This window comes from Montipora foliosa, chromosome 14 (assembly GCF_036669935.1).
Source record: "Montipora foliosa isolate CH-2021 chromosome 14, ASM3666993v2, whole genome shotgun sequence".
Lineage (NCBI taxonomy): Eukaryota > Metazoa > Cnidaria > Anthozoa > Scleractinia > Acroporidae > Montipora > Montipora foliosa.
Genome location: NC_090882.1, coordinates 7,038,614 through 7,055,644, shown reverse-complemented (window position 1 = coordinate 7,055,644; position 17,031 = coordinate 7,038,614). Strand labels below are relative to the sequence as shown.

The 17,031-nt window shown below is 42.1% G+C and overlaps 1 protein-coding gene across 1 annotated transcript in view; it reads left to right on the top strand.

Moving 5' to 3' along the window:
- The window catches only part of LOC137985201 (voltage-dependent T-type calcium channel subunit alpha-1H-like), a 57,522-nt gene that overhangs the window by 18,025 nt on the left and 22,466 nt on the right, over positions 1-17,031 (top strand). The window contains exons 11-25 of the mRNA XM_068832725.1: positions 556-622; positions 1,601-1,652; positions 2,941-3,010; positions 3,979-4,070; positions 4,722-4,780; positions 5,619-5,714; positions 5,911-5,964; positions 6,131-6,187; positions 6,556-6,602; positions 8,691-8,749; positions 10,880-10,911; positions 12,187-12,261; positions 14,346-14,551; positions 14,774-14,878; positions 15,410-15,473. Coding sequence (XP_068688826.1) covers positions 556-622; positions 1,601-1,652; positions 2,941-3,010; positions 3,979-4,070; positions 4,722-4,780; positions 5,619-5,714; positions 5,911-5,964; positions 6,131-6,187; positions 6,556-6,602; positions 8,691-8,749; positions 10,880-10,911; positions 12,187-12,261; positions 14,346-14,551; positions 14,774-14,878; positions 15,410-15,473 — 1,135 coding nt within the window. The remainder of the gene's footprint in view (positions 1-555; positions 623-1,600; positions 1,653-2,940; positions 3,011-3,978; positions 4,071-4,721; positions 4,781-5,618; positions 5,715-5,910; positions 5,965-6,130; positions 6,188-6,555; positions 6,603-8,690; positions 8,750-10,879; positions 10,912-12,186; positions 12,262-14,345; positions 14,552-14,773; positions 14,879-15,409; positions 15,474-17,031) is intronic.

Genomic DNA, 17,031 nt, shown 5'->3' with positions numbered 1-17,031 from the left:
AACCTCCTGAAAATCTAATTTACCGCACATTTTACCAATAAATATTATACTCCTTTCAATCGTCGGTCTCGCTTTTACTGCCGGCAGTCAGCTTTGCAAGGATAACTGACGCACCAAAGAAATTCGAGTGGATCGAAATCAATAGATGGTTTTCACTCACGTGACTTGGCGGCCATATTGGTGTACAAAACAATACAAAATGTATGCATGGAATGTGCATAAAGATAGAGTTTGATTTCCAAAGGAGAGAACGTCTATTGTTCTTGTATACCAACATGGCCGCTGTGACGTCACGTGAAAACGATCTATAGTCTACGTGTAGTCCTACCCCACCCCTCACAAAACTTCGCGCTTAGACTCGCTTTGAAGAGGAGGCAGACATGAACTGGGAAATGGCCTATTGTGGTGCCTCTTTCAAGTGGTGGGTTTCGCCTTTTGCCCCAAACGAACCCAATCGATTTTTCTATCGTTTTCTTCAGTTAAATGCTCGATTAGGAAATGGCCGCTAACCTCAGTAAAAACTTGAGTTACAAATTTCGCATTTTTCTCTTTTAGGACATTTAATCATGTTGGATTTGGAATGTTGAGATTGTTTGTCCTTTTATCCACCGAAAATTTTCCGGTCAGTCTACAAGGAAACTAAACTTCAATGTTTTTAGTTGTTAAAAAAAATTTACCCACCCAGAAACTCCCAATTTCTTCGGTGGGTGCGCAGCAGGCGGTAGATGTTGTTGTTGCCGCGAAACACGTATCAGACGCCATATTGGGAGCGCGTGGGATAGCTCTGGGCCGGGTGACAAAACGGCGGGGTGGGGGGCGGGGAAGAGAGGGCGAGAGAAACCCTTCTCCCCCTCCCCTCTCGCTTTGGCGCTCTTCCCAGATCTTCCACCCATCCAATATGGTGACCTAATCTCTCGCTTGAAAACACAAATTACCGCCTGTAAGGGGGGCAACGTACCACCAATTTGAGGTTTTGACGACAACGTGAGTATACTAATGTGAACCTTTTATTCTCTTTTTTGCTCCACAACCGCTAGTACCAATTTATTTTGACTCATTTTTAGGATACTTCGCCCACATCATGTGACGTGAACGCGATTGAATAGTCGCGGTGCCGTCGTAGATCTCGTAGTGAAAATGATTTTTTATCCAAATTCATCAACTCCATGATTAATTTTTCTCCAAATTGTAGCACCATGGGAGAGGTGACGGGCAATCTTCCTGGCGGAAGCAAAATAAGTCCTCTTGATATGATCGATATTCCGCAATGATCGACAATAAGTTTGAATGAAAAGTAAGCAACCGCTTTAGTTAACTCCAAGTGTTTGGTCATTAATTTACTAGTCAAGAAAATTACGGAATACAGACGCTTAAATTGAAATAATTTTACACATTGTTTCGAGACGGGAGGAAAAAGCAGGAATCCCCGGAGAAAAAAAAATTCAATTCGAGGAAAACGCTGATTCTGGGACTGAATCGAACACTTAGTAGAAAGGGAGTTGGGACCATTCTACAAAGGCTTCTCTTCACGAGGCCTTCAGTGTAGTCGTACCGCAAACTCGTTTTGTTCTTCTTTTTATTTTTTCCTTTGGCACTCTAGGAAGTTATGCTGCCTGCGTTAAGAGAACACTCAGCGAATTTTATTTATTTTGGTAAGTAATCTTTGGTTGACGTCATCTATTGTCATTGCCAGGGAACTTAAGCACGCGCGTTTCTGAGGCGCGGACGGCAACCGGAAGAGAACTTTTCACGTGCCAGGGCAATGGTGTCTCTTTATACCAAGGGTTTTCAGCCAGGGCTGAAACTTCGCTTCGCCCACCGAGCTGAAATTTTGTTGCAATTACATGCTCAACTTCAGCCCGGGTGCAAAACGCAAATTTCCGGTCTGAAACCTTCTTCGTGTAATCGCGACTTTCATTTTAAGAGGATTTCTTTCAGAATCGGGGCTGAAATCTCTTTCAGCCCGGCTAACCGAGCTGACATTCTTAGTGTAATCAGGCCCTAATCATCTCTAATGGAGAAAAGATACTTAGCAAGGTTTGGGTTGTGTGAAGACAAGTTAAAAAGGAAAACAGCCCACTTCCGGTTACCGTCCGCGTCTCAAAAAGGCGCGTGCTTAATCCCTAATGCGCCAAACAGAGCCTCATTGACAGTCGAAACAAAGAGTCTCTTGGTTCCTGTGGTTGGCACATTTGAAAAACAAAAACAATTTTTGTAAAGAGGTATCTTCTTTTTCCAGTAAAAATGTATCATCCTTTCTTTATAGTAGAGGTGCACGTATAGCTATCAAGATAGTTCACCAACACTTCACATCATTACGAAAATTCGGTTTTGTCAAACGGATAAAGATCGAATTGCCACCTTGAAAAGATAGCTGAAATTGCTGACGTGTTGACGAGCGTTAGCCCTTCGCCGGTCAGAGCACATTCGTTCTGCTTTGAGGAAGGGCTAACGTAGTTTCAGCCATTCAATCTTTTCAAAGTATTAATTTGACTTTTATTATATAGATTTAGCACCGTGTTTATGAGAAACGGCAAATGTCGCCCTAAAATTTGCGTTTTGCCTAAAATTAAAGAAACTTATAAGATTTTAGCTCATTTCTTGTGTGTTAGGTATTGTTTGAAAAACAAGCAGCAGTGTTTCATCGGGTTTAAAAGAGCAGTTTTCTTTAAACAAAGCACTGTGGTAATTTAGAATCCATACACTGTTTGAAAAGGTCTGGGACGGTGCCTATGTGTTAGAGAATCCCCAAGGGGGGGGGGGGGGGGACCCGTGCCCCGTGCCCCGTCGTCAAGCCTTCTTGCTTGCATGTCATAATGAATGCTCAAAACGAAACACCTTTTGATGCGGCAAAAATTGAGGCCATATTCAGAGTGAAGTAATTAGGTATGTTAACGGCGCGCAGCACAATTTTCACATATAGTTCTCATTTTGTATCAGGATTCTTCGTATTCGTTGGAGTTTTCTTCTTGACTGCGATTCTCTTAGCCATTGTCGTCGATAGCTACTGGTAAGTGTATTCTTTGAAGTTAAAAGTTACTTTGCAGAACGGGTGAATGTTGTGAAAGACACTTAAACACGTTGTTAACAGAACTACATCATCTTCGTAATCATAATCGTCATCATCGTCGTCGTCGTCATAAAATGACGTCATCAGCGTTATTGCCATCATCTTCGTCCTAATTGGCCATTTCCATGATGGTGTCATTGAATTTACAAGGCCAGAATGATTTATGAAAATCCTTTATGAAAGCGATTTTCCTTTCCTACTGGGAATCATGCAGCCTCTCGAAGAATGGGCCATTTCCGAGTGCACGTCTGCCTCCTCTTCAAAGCGAGTCCTAGTACGATGTTTTTGTGATGGCAATAAGTTCCACTTTACATGTGAATGAAAGCTAATTTTCTTAAGAAGCACTTCGCACACACACTCACTTTGAAGAGGAGGCAGACATCAACTCGGAAATGGCCTCCCACGAGTCTTCTGTAGGTTAGTGGTAGAGTATCCGAACTAGTAATCGGAAGGTCGTAGATTCCACTCGGCTGCAAAGGAGCACTCGGATTTTTTCCGAGTATCTCCGAGCCACTGTCGAAAAAAGACATCTTTTCAAGTTACGTCATCATTGCAAACGGCCTGTTGTCAACAACATCGTCACCATCATTATCGCCTTCATGCTCGTGGCGGTCGTCGTCCCATCGTCATGATCATCGTCATCGTCACCAGGTCGGGTTTCCATGGGAATACCTGGTGATGACATGCTGGGATAGCTAATGCAGTTTGTCGACTAGTGATTTATATATTTGAAGACTACTGCCCAGTTTCATACCGAAGGTGGTCTGAGTACAATAAATTTTGACTAAAGAACCAAACGTAGCTCAGCATTAATTTGATGCTATGGCAAACACAAGTGACACCAATACCCGCACAATAACCGTTAAAAGCATTGATGTTCGTGCTCTGTTTTGGTGTTTTAAATTTAGGGTTTATTCCAAAAAGCACGTGAAGAAAGAGAGATCCAGAGAAAGAGCTGAGCTGGCGAAGGCTTGGAATTTGTTAGATCCTCTTGGAAAGGGTGAGTTCGGTTCATTGCTGGTTCTGGAAATTGTTGTTGTAATTCATGAAAAAAAATGCTGTGCGCGCCACGTACGTACGTTTTACATGTTGGTACATTTCTTTGTTGCTTTTATCCCGGCGTCGACTTGGAATGACCCACTTTGATGGTATGTGGAGGACTGGAACACTCGACAAATTTTCTCTCCAAACATCGATCTACACTGTTCAAACGTCGTCCGCTTTGTTAAAGATGTCAATTATTAGTAAACACTTAATGACTGGTCTCGAGGGAATCTCAATGTTTCCCCGAGGTGCAGCCGAGGGAAACATTGAATTTCGAGGGAAACAAAATTAACTGTGTCCCGAGGGACCAGTCATTAAGTGATTTGTTATATAGCACAAAAAGAAAAACGTGCAATGGCAACAAAAACGGCGGTCGTCGGTCAACATTCACGGGTAACAGTGCACTGTTACCCTCTGACGTCATAGATTTTGCACTGTTTCCCGCTCAGATACTTTTGGCGGGAAACAGTTTTATTGTTAGATGTCATATGTCCTCGAAGTAACCAATGAGTGCGTGCGCTGTTGGGGGAACAAATTCAGCTATACAACAATTGTATTTAGTGTACGGTTATAGTACTAGTGTGGTGTCTTTGTTTCCTTTTATCAGGAGCTTTAAGTATTAATGATGAGAAATTCACAAAACTATTTCATCTTTTGAAACCAAAGGTAAGATGGTATGTATATGTCTTCGAACGAAATGATATATGAAGTGAATCATACTGAACCGCAGATATGAAATCAAGTGAAGCTATGATCCTCGCAGTTATGAACGCAATTGAGCAATTGCGTAGAGGAGCCTGAAAAATTCAGGGCTTCAACGGGGTTTGAACCCGTGACCTCGCGATACCGGTGCGACGCTCTAACAAACTGAGCTATGAAGCCACTGATGTTGGGATCTGGTCATTTGTGGGTTCAAATGCTCCTGTGATTCATTCATCGCAAATGACCAACTCCCAGCAGTGGCTTCATAGCTCAGTTGGTTGGAGGTTCGCACCGGTATCGCCAGGTCACGGGTTCAAACACCGTCGAAGTCCTGAATTTTTTAGGCTTCTCTTCGCAATTACTCAATTGCTTTCATAACTGTGAGGATCATAGCTTCACTTGGTATATGTCTAGGTGTTCGCATCGTATGTAGACTCTCGTTCTTAGTGGACGTACACTGATTTAAAGGTGATTTTTCGTTGTGTAAACGTTTAAGTAAGACGTGTCTTGAAGGTCGTTTTTAGCCTTGAAAACAAGTGCTTACAAGTTTGTACATTTGATGTCACAGTGGCCATGGATTTGAACAACAAAAAAACTGCGAACAAATTCGAAGGACGGCGAAGCATGCTGTGTAATATTCTTTGAACTCACAAAATATGGCGGCGGGTCACGTGGGGTAACTCTCTTTTTCAGATGGTATCGTATCGTTCGAGTTGCTAACGGTATCGTTTCATGGTATCGTAGTCTCACCACAGTTTATCATATTGTTGCTATTTCAGTCATTTTCTAACCCTTTTTTCAGAATTCTGAAGCCGAGAATTTTATGTTAATTGAAATGCTTGATGCTAATGAGGACGGCGAGGTTGATTCATTCGAATGGACCACGATGTTGAGACAAGTACGGATCTAGATCTTGTTTCTTTCTTTATCACTTGTACCATGGCTTGTACTTATCTTATACTTTATCAAGAAGCGAAACGTTTCGCGGCACAAAAGGAAGACTTTAAACTACATCGATCGCTAAAATTCATGGTCTCGATAAATGTTCACTACTTCGTGATTAATCGTGGTTTGTTTTTTTCATTTTCACGCAGGTGTTGAGCCTCGAATTTGAGGATGACGAAGATCTGGCTTTATTGGATGAAACAGTGAGTTATTTATCATTTTTGGCTGGACATCACTCCCTAAAAACAATAACGGTCGCGGAGCCAGTCGACAGGAGTCTTGTTGGAATGTATACATGGTAAACCGATTCAACAAGATTGGAAAACTCATTCATTTTCTAATTGTTGAAATAATGTCTTTTATACTTAGCTTGGTCTTTCAAAGTGGATGTTAAGAATCAGAGAAAGTGCTCAGTTCCTGACAGACGTGAGTTTACTGTTCAGTCGTTTTCTTGCCAAACAGACTTTGTTTTTGCTTGTCACACATTTCCTTGTAAAGTTGCGTGACGGGCCATCATTAGATTGCGTGACGGGTCTAGAAGGGCACGCCATCTATTGAGTTACAATCCAAAGAGTGTCAGACAAGCCCAAACAATGTTGCGCAATCTCTCTTTATGCTTGCGTGACAACAAGGAAAGGAAAGTCACGCCATGCCTCTGCGTAACTAGCCAGTAGAAGATCTGCGAAATAGGTCTTCTCTTTCTCTTGGTTGTTTTGAAGTTCCTAAATGGTTTCTAGTTGTTCACGATTTCCTCGGTAATGCCTCATTCTTGTTTCACTTTGTTTTATTTTCAGTCGGAATTCTTTTCACATTTTATCCTAATTCTCATCATTTTACACTGGTATGTAAATTTATGCAAAAATTTGGTTTTATCAACTGAGTTGATAATGTAAATTGACCACCGTACAGGGATTCTAAAAATCCTAAGAATCCCTGTACGGTGGTCAATTTACATTATCAATTCCGTTGATAAAACCAAATTTTTGTGTACTACTTCCCCACCGACGCAGCACCACAGTTTCTTTAGAAACTACCCCCTTCATTCATATGTAAATTTATGGTCTTGGTTGCAAGCAAAAAAGGGTTCTTATAAAAGGGGCTGTGTCAATTCAACGACTGGAATCTGGCAACCAAATCAAGCGAAACGTAAAAATAACAAGGTTTGAATAAAATGAATTAAAATGGATTGGTTTTTAAAAACTGTTCTGCCTAACAGTTTTTCAAAGTTTATTTCTTTCGTTTGGAACTGAAATTATTCTCGACAGACATTTTTTTGGTCACGAAGCTTTGTTGTTAAAGCCCCGTGCAAACGGACGCAACAACTCCCAAGAATGTAAGGACGTACAGTGTATTACGGGAAGGATACGACCCATAAGACTTTGTAAACGTACAAAATGCGGCTGCCATCTTGTTTTCAACACGTTAATGCGTTGCTGTTTCCATGTAGACCATATTTAATGCGCGTGCGTGGTGCGTGCCCCAACAATGATGTTGGAAGAGTGGTGCGCTACGCTTGGGCGATCACGGAACAAAAGAAATAGTAGTTGCTGGCTCAAAATTTTAACCAGTTTCAAACTTCGTCCAACATGCAACAGGGTGTGCATTAACGGACGCAACATGTAGCACCCACAAGAGTGAATTAGATAAGAGTGTTGATCTATCACTTTCCGTTCTTGCCCAAGCACAGTCACAAGTGGATTTATTTTTAGATACACTTTGCGCGGGAAACAAACAATGGGCTGCCAATTTTAACAAATCAGAAGAAGCCATGTCACGCGAGACTGCTTCTGCCATGTTTTTTCAGGGACATGACAACTGGGTTTCGCGGGAAAGGGTATTCTAAAATAGAATCGTTTGTGACTGTGCTGGGGAGCCCACCCATGCCATAACAACACTCTTATCTAATTCACTCTTGGCACCCAACAATGTTGCGTCCGTTTTGCACGGGGCTTAGAAGTACGTTCTGGGTTGAAGTCAAGTTGCATAGCATAGCGGAGAAGAGGCAAGTAATTGGTAAAACTAAATAAAATCGACGTCACTGCCGTGACACAGCCCCTTTAAAGCTTGTTTTTTTTTTTACCAGCGTCGGAATCAGACACCCATTAGAGAGCTCGCGAGAGTCTGACCATTTGCGATGTTGCTCCCGACTCCGTCACTTGCGTAACGCTCACTCAATATTAGGGAGCTTAAGCTCGCACGTTTTTGAGACGCGGATGACAACCGGAAGAGAAAATTTCGGGTGTCAGGACAGTGGTCTCCCCGATTTTTATAATAATCATCTCTAACGGAGAAAAGATACTTAGGAATGTAAATGTGGTTGTGTGAAAACAGGTTAAACGGGAAAACAGCTCACTTCCGGTTGCCGTCCGCATCTCAACAACGCGCGTACTTAAGATCCCTAATTACATCGGCGACGGCCACAGAAGTGCGCAAATCTGGTACTTTTTTTTACTTGTAAAGGATGCGAGCAAATGACACCGAATTTTAAATTTTCTTCTGCAGTTTACTCCCGTTCATTCAAATTTAATTTAGGAACAAACAAAGGGTGCACATTTTAGATGCGGAACGACCTGAAACAAATGATTCATGTAGGTAGACGAAAACAAAAGAATTCTCATTAGCTCCTTTTTACATCATTGGGTTGTAAACTATTCTTTTAAAGCCTTTTAAATTGTATAAGGGCAGCTAGTTCCTGTACACACGAACTAGATTAGTCTGCCCCAAAGGAGAGTGTACTACCTTGTTATTCACCGACATCGTTTCGTCCGTTGTCGGAAAAATCGACTTGCGGCTCGTGGCTGCAGGCCGAGGGCCGTCCTCGAGACCTCGGGCAAAAATTCCGGTAACCCTGACTGACCTCTCCTTCGGTAAATAACATATGTGTATTTGACTGAAAGTAACATTCCATCTTTGTGAACACACTACATAGCGTCCTTTTTGTCCTCAAGTGGAAAGGTCAAAGCCATGAAGTTGAATTAACTGTACAAGGTTGGTATTATTCGTTATTTTCGTTCTTGCTGACGTTGGAATCTCACTTCGTTGATTTTGCTTCGTTTAATTGACAACTCCCCATGAGGGTTTTTCAGGAGGAATGAAACTTAGGGACTGTTTTCATGCGAAAACTCGCCCCGGCGCGAGTTCAACACCGCGATGACCACTTGATTTCGTGTCGTGTTTAAATAATGCGATATGAAATCACAAGACGGAACCAGAGTGAACTCGCTCCGGGACGAAAGTCGCCCCGGTATTATGTAAACGTCCCTTAAGGCCCAGTAATACCGGCAAACTTTTTCGTGCAACTTGTCGCGCAACAATGTTGCGTTGCAAGTTGAGATGGTTTGATGCGCGTATTACCACCTTCTTGCGCAACAAATTTTCATGTTGCAAAAAGCAAAATTTTGCGTGCAATTTGTCGCGCAGCAATGTTGCGTTGCAAGTTGAGATGGTTTTATGCGCGTATTACCACCTTCTTGCGCAACAAATTTTCATGTTGCAAAAAGCAAAATTTTTCGTGCAATTTGTCGCGCAACAATGTTGCGTTGCAAGTTGAGATGGTTTGATGCGCGTATTACCACCTTCTTGCGCAACAAATTTTCATGTTGCAAAAAGCAAAATTTTTCGTGCAATTTGTCGCGCAGCAATGTTGCGTTGCAAGTTGAGATGGTTTTATGCGCGTATTACCACCTTCTTGCGCAACAAATTTTCATGTTGCAAAAAGCAAAATTTTTCGTGCAATTTGTCGCGCAGCAATGTTGCGTTGCAAGTTGAGATGGTTTGATGCGCGTATTACCACCTTCTTGCGCAACAAATTTTCATGTAGCAAAAAGCAAAATTTTTCGTGCAATTTGTCGCGCAGCAATGTTGCGTTGCAAGTTGAGATGGTTTGGTGCGCGTATTACCACCTTCTTGCGCAACAAATTTTTATGTTGCAAAAAGCAAAATTTTTCGTGCAATTTGTCGCGCAACAATGTTGCGTTGCAAGTTGAGATGGTTTGATGCGCGTATTACCACCTTCTTGCGCAACAAATTTTCATGTTGCAAAAAGCAAAATTTTTCGTGCAATTTGTCGCGCAACAATGTTGCGTTGCAAGTTGAGATGGTTTGATGCGCGTATTACCACCTTCTTGCGCAACAAATTTTCATGTTGCAAAAAGCAAAATTTTTCGTGCAATTTGTCGCGCAACAATGTTGCGTTGCAAGTTGAGATGGTTTGATGCGCGTATTACCACCTTCTTGCGCAACAAATTTTCATGTTGCAAAAAGCAAAATTTTTCGTGCAATTTGTCGCGCAACAATGTTGCGTTGCAAGTTGAGATGGTTTGATGCGCGTATTACCACCTTCTTGCGCAACAAATCTTCATGTTTGCAAAAAGTAAAAGCGACGAAAAAGGTGGTAACACGCGCAACAAACCATCTCAACCTGCCACGCAACATTGTTGCGCAACAAGTTTCACGAAAAATATTGCCCGTATTACTGGGCCTTTAGATCAATGACGTAATCGTGTTGCATATGCGGCACGCGTTTTAACGCTTTTCTTTGCGGTACTCTTCATAACAACGACCTTAAATCACCAAAATTAGGGAATTTAAGAAACGGCGACGGCTACGACTACGCCTACGACATCGCCACAAAACAGTAACATCATTGGTTAAAAGAGCATAAATAATCGTGCTGCACGTGCAGCACGGATTTTTGCAAGTATGTTAGCGGTCCTCTGTATAACGACGACGTGAAATCACCAAATTTGAGATTTTGACGACAACGTAACCATGCAACAGAGAATCTTTCATTCTCTGTTTTCACTATGAAACCGCTCGTAACAATTTATTTTTAGGATACTTCGCCCATATTGTAGGACGTGAACGAGACTGAATAATCGCGAAAGACTTAATGATAGTGCAAAGTTATTTTTTGAGCTGACGTTTTCGTCACCGGCACCGTCGTAGAACTTGAAGTCCATGCTGTCCGAATGGCAACGTAGCTTGATGTCATTTGAGAGTTGCCACCTTGCGCGTATGGATTGAGTACCAGTAGCCAATAAGTAGTGCTTACCTCGTTCTTGACGCCTCGTTTGTGCAAACTGGCTTTAACTGCTTTGTCTAACCTCTTTGTTTCAGTGATCAGAAGTGGCATTGTCACAATATTCTTGGTAAGTTGAATTAAGTTCCAGTTGCAACTATTGTTGTTTATACCCTTTGACTCCAGTGATTGATCAGTATGTAAATTCACCTCTCAATTTCAATACACTGTTAGGTAAACAAGTATTGCGAATGAAGATTATTATCAGCTTAAGGGTATGGGCCTGATGTAACAGCAAATTCTCATGACCAGCCAACGAAGAAATCTCTGGAAGTAGTTAGGAGAATGAACTTTTAGATCATGGGCAGGAATCGAACCTACGACCTCCGTAACACCGGTCGGATGCTCTATCCATTGAGCAACTAGAACTCACTGGAGAGCATCGTCGTTTATCTAGTCACCGAATGGACAAGGTGCGCCGCTTTGTGCTCATGCACCTACAAATTTACAAATGCAGCTATTGATTTAAGGTGTAATGCACCCGTCGCCGAGCAACTACTTAAGTTCCAGTCCCCAGTTGTTCAAACGATGGATAGCGGCTATTCGCCGGAGAAATCACTATCCAGTGGATAATTCATGGGGAAACCAATAGACCCTTCTTCAACATGGCGGCAGCGGATTTGAATGAGTTAAAATTGAACTGAATGAAAAACTGACATCAGAAATAGAAAGAGCACCTTTATTTTAGTAACCTTCAAAGTTTCAGCGTATTACTGAGGTGTTATATCAGCTGAGAAAATGTAAGTTGAAATTTGACAAATTTACAGACGTTTGTATGACTGGGGGTATACGCCATACTCCCAGTCATACAAACCTCTGTAATTTTTTCATTTTTCAACGTACACTTTCTCAGCTGATATAACACCTAATAAGCTGAAACTTAGCAGGGTTACTAAAGCAAAGGTGCTCCATTTATTTCTGGTATTAGCTTATAATTTCCAATTATTTGAATTTTCGGCCTCCATTTTGGAGAAGGGGCTATTGCGCGTACAATGGAGAGTGATTTATCCTGTGGGAAGCGTTATCCACCTTCAGGTCCCATTTGTTGAAAAACCGGATAACTTTATCCAGTGGATAGGTCACAATCCAGAGAATAAAAATATGCTTTACGTTAACGTTAGCGAAGGTTTTTTCATACACCTTTACTTAGATGTGCCGTAAGTGTTCATATTTTCGATTATGTGAGCAAATACAGAAATCTTTGCAGAGATTGACACTGGCGGATAGTGACTTATCCACCGGATACAGTTGTCCGGTCTTTGAGCAACTGAGGTCAGGCGTATAAGAAACAGATCATCCTGATTACAAATCTATTTTGTTTGATTTTTCTTTTTCTGTTCTGCAGTTTGAAGGTGCCATGCGGTTCTTGTCTGTAGGGAAAAGAATTTTAGATCCTTTGGAGATAATGGATCTTTTTCTGGTGAGTGCAGGAGCTTGTTTTAGGCAAGACTTCATGGGTTGTTACATGCAAGAACGGGTTTTCTTTTCAAAAACAATAGAACCTTTAACAACTTCGGCGTCGACGAAAACGAAAACGATGTCTCAAAATATCATCTCATTCACGTCGTACGGTGTGGGTGAACAAACCTAAAGGTAAATTGGGTACGATCGGTTTCAGAGTCAAATAGAGAATGAAAGATTCACGGTTGTACGCTCGCGTTGGAGGTTGACTAGCAATAGAGTTATTTTCACAGAGTTATCCAACAACGATCCCGGTATAAGACAACAAATCTTCCATCATTGTTTATCGCATTCGGTATACATTTGCAGCAGAAGTGGAATCCGTTGAATCGCCGCTCTTGTCTGGCATAGGTCGTCCACGACTCGCTGCCATAAAGGAGAGTCGACAGGACGCAAGCTTGGTAGACGCACATCTTGGTCCTTTCGCTCAACAGGTCATTGCCCCACACTCGCTTGTTGAGTTTGGCCATGACAGCAGCTGCTTTGGCGATCCTGAAGCTGATCTCAACATCGAGTGAAGTCGAGCTTGACACGGTGAAGCCCAAGTAGGTGAAGGTGTCCACAACCTCCAGCTCCGTGTTGTCGATGGTGATGACGGGGAGGGGGGGGACTCAGCACCTTGCACCAGGATGTTGGTCTTCTGAGGCTGATCGTTACGCCTGCTGCACATCAGGTGGCAGGACAGAGTCACCAACACCGAGGTCCTGGAGTGGGCTCACTGAGCATGCCATCACTGCTCATTCAGCGACGCCTTCGATGGCTCGGCTATGCACATCGCAGGAAGCCTGACCGCCTGCTAAGAGAACTGCGTACTTGTCAAAACTACTCCGTGAAATGACCAAATTTAAAGTTTTGACGACAACGAGGACAATCTACAGTGAATCTTTCAGTCTCACTCTTTACTTCAAATCCGTCCGTACCAATCCAGTTTTAGGACACTTCGCCCATATTGTGTAACATAAACAAGACGGAATAATCATGAAATACTTAGAATAGCTCAAACATATTTTGAAGTGACGTTTTCGTCCCCGTAGCCGTCGTGGTTTCGTAAACTCCCTAACCGCAACTTGATTAAAGAAACACGGACTTATATTTTAAGATTCTATTCTCGTAGCCTTTGTCGTCATCCTTGTTTAAGTTCCTTATTGTGAAGTGTCTTCCCCCCGCCCCTGCCAACAAAGGCAAGTTTAGCTTAGACCTTCTCCACATCATTCCAGAATTATGACCACCGTCCGCCCTCTACCTACATTTGCAATTAGTTGGCTGTTGTACAGTGTACTGTCAATGTTTGTGACATTCATTTTTCTAGAGCTCTTTCTTAATGGCAGCCAAATAAAATACTTGGTTGTCGTATTGCTGATAAGCTTTCTTAGGTCGTGTTCTATAGGGATAAATCGTTTCAACTGCAACCAGTTTAGGTTGAAGCGGTTGATGTTTCCCAATAGAACATTTTTTCAACCGTTTTCGGTTGAAACGCGGTAACTCCTGGGAACAGTCTTTACCAGACTTCTCTGCTTTCACAAGTTGAGGGAAAGCAACACGGCAGGAGCCTGCGGCCGACTTTAAATGGCCCGCGTAAACGACAGCGGTCGTTCCCAATGCTTTTTCAACCATTTCAACCTAGTTTGATGCCGGTTGAAAAAGTTGACCAACCAAACCAACCGAAAACGGTTTTTTCCGAATAGAACACTAAAAAACCCAACCAACCCAACCAACTAAAACGGTTGATTCCAATAGAACACGACCTTAGTTGCGCTGCGAAGCTCAAAATTCAAATCACTTAAATGATGTTTGACAAATACGTCCATTTCCTAACTGTCTAGTTGCGGATTACCGTGACTTTCTTAACAGTAAATTGCTGCCAAAGGGCTACAGGGCTTATTTTCTAATTTTTTTTTTCCACAGAAAGGTTTTTTATATTATGGCATGACGTTTTTCGAACTTTAGTTGTAAGTCCTTGCTGAAGCCCTCAACTGGAAAAAAAAGCCCGAAAATCCACTTTCATGTAGGCAAAATTGCTGAGCGTGTTTGTCTTCGTTTCAGACATTGTTAGCGTTCATTTCCAACTTTGTATGGTACAGCAATTATCCTGACTACTTTTGGTTCAGAGATGCTGCAGCTACAATATCCAGCTTAGCTGTGTTCTGTCGGCTGCCTTTTAATAACAGACAGTTAAAACAAGCGGTGTCCATCTTCCTCAGAGTGGCACCTGTTATGGTGGACTTGCTGTGTCTTTTAGGAATCATTTTGTAAGTACACGAGTAGTGAAAGAGCTTGATTTCTGACCAATCAGAAGGCCCCTATTTGCACACGGGATCAGAGTGCACTGAGCTACTTTTCGTATGAATAAAAACAAATCTTAATGGTACGTGGACTTGCCTTGCAGAACATTAAATAACAGACTGAATTGTGGTAAAATCTGTTTATTGAACAGATGTATTTTATTCTTTATATTTGTGAATGTCTTTTAGGTTTCTCTTGGCAAGCGTAGGAATGGAATTATTTTATTCCGCATCCGAGACTAGCGATGGTCACATGTATCTACCCGCCTGCGGTTTGGGATTCGAAACGTTTTGGTAAGCATCTCTTTCACAAATTCAGTAATGACTGTCCCATTTCATTTCCATCTATTTTAAAATTTTATTTGCGCTCATTTCCCACTTTTCTGCAATTCATTTCCCATCTACTTCCCATCCATGGGAGTTAATAGCTGGAGCAAAACAATTTTTGAATTTTCTGTTAAGCTAGGTTAAGCTCCCCTCCAAAGGCTTTGTAAATGCATCATGCAGTTATTTGAGAACTAAATGTGCTAATAGTTTTGAAAAAAGACGTTTGTAGACAGAGGTTATGTTTGCGTTTGTTTGAAACCGAATACTGCTCTTTTTATCAAAGTCATCTTTCGAAACGATGAATCGATTCAACTTTAAAATAACCGGTGCAGTTATCAAATCTCGAAGGGTACGTTTGATCTGGTTCTTCCGTGTTCGGTGAACAACACTGTTATGGTCCAAAAGGGTCCGGACTCTTTTTATCCAGGATTGTAGCTGGGTTGCTTAGTGCTCTTCTTCCAAAAACAAAAGCATTTCCTTTGTTGCATTTTTTTTTAGGTGTTCCTGTTTGATACTTTTCCAGATGGTCACCACAAGCAACTGGCACGAAATTATGAACTCGGTCAGTTGATAGAGATGTTTAAAGTTTTTGCCATTGAATGGTTAGCTCAGCTGGGATGGCTCAAAGTGACCTAAACTCAAATATGTCTCGTCTGCAATGTTAATCTCCCCATGCATTAAAAGCAAACATGTTTTACCATTCTTACCTCAAAAATTTCGCTTTTTGTCTGCAGGGCAAGACGCACAAAGTTATTAGTAATTCGGACCCACGACCGTGCTGAACAGGCATCGGTTTATTCTCGGTTTTACGTCACAGACTACGGGAATGCAAAGCCGTTTGTGACGTAAAATCGTGAATAGACCCATACGCTCTCACATCACGGTCGTGGGTCCAAATTACTGCTAGCTCTGCTAAGTTTGCGTGTCCTGCACGACACAGAAAGAGCGAAATTCTTGGTAACAATAGTGACGTATGTTTACTTTGGATATCGAGATTTATATTTGGAACGGAAAATATTTGAGTTTAGGTGCTCTTTATGTGCTCTGGACACCCGCGTGTGAAGTTGTGGGTTTGGCCCTGGCCTGGCCAACTTCCTCATGGCCTTTAAATAACTGAGTAGAAAATGATATATTTTTCGATGACATCTATCGACATCTAGACTCTTGTAGTCGGTAAACTGAAGAACCCTTTTCACGTCACTTGCTCCATGAAAACACTGTCGGAGATGTGTATTTGTCGATAATGACTCGGGGGATACTCGGAAAAATCCGAGTGCTCCTTTGCAGGAGTCGAACGTACCACCTTCCGATTACTAGTTCGGATGCTCTGCCACTGAGCTATAGGAGACTCGTGGAGCTAGGATTCGGGGATACTCGGAAAAATCCGAGTGCTCCTTCGCTGGAGTCGGACCTACGACCTTCTTCCTATTACTAGTTTGAATGCTCTATCACTGAGCTATAGGAGACTCGTGGGAGCTAAGCCATTAAACAAGATCCAGCGGACAATTGTCCCGCTATATTGCTTGGACAAAAATTTGTCGAAGTGGTGCATTCTCGGTATATTGTTATAGGGGAGATCACAGATGTTAATCCCGGTGCATGAAATGAAGAGATATATTTTTCCGATTGTGACTCGGGGATACTCGGAAAAATCCGAGTGCTCCTTTTCAGGTGTCGAACCTACGACCTCCCGATTATTGGTTCGGATGCTCTACCAGTAAGCTACTGGACAACCCTGGTAGGATCTCTCAGATATTTTCCGACTCTGCCCGAGTTGTAATACACATGTACGCCAGATATAGCCCACCGTGGCATGTTCTGAACTTTGAGCTATACATTAGAGTGCTGTTTTAAGTTCTATCTTTATCCCATGTAATTCATATGCGTGTTAGCCCTAGCAGTGCAAATAACCCATACAAGGACAGAGGAAAACTCTGCCCAGAGGGGGAATTGAACCTACGACCTTCAGATTGGATGACTGTTACTCTACCGAATGAGCTTCGTTTGAATAAGCGTGGAGTACACTGCATTATTAATTATCATGAAACTTCGTGTTCTCAGAGTTTTGGATCAATATATATGCCTCATTGACCAAATGGCTTCTGGACTGATGAGAGGTC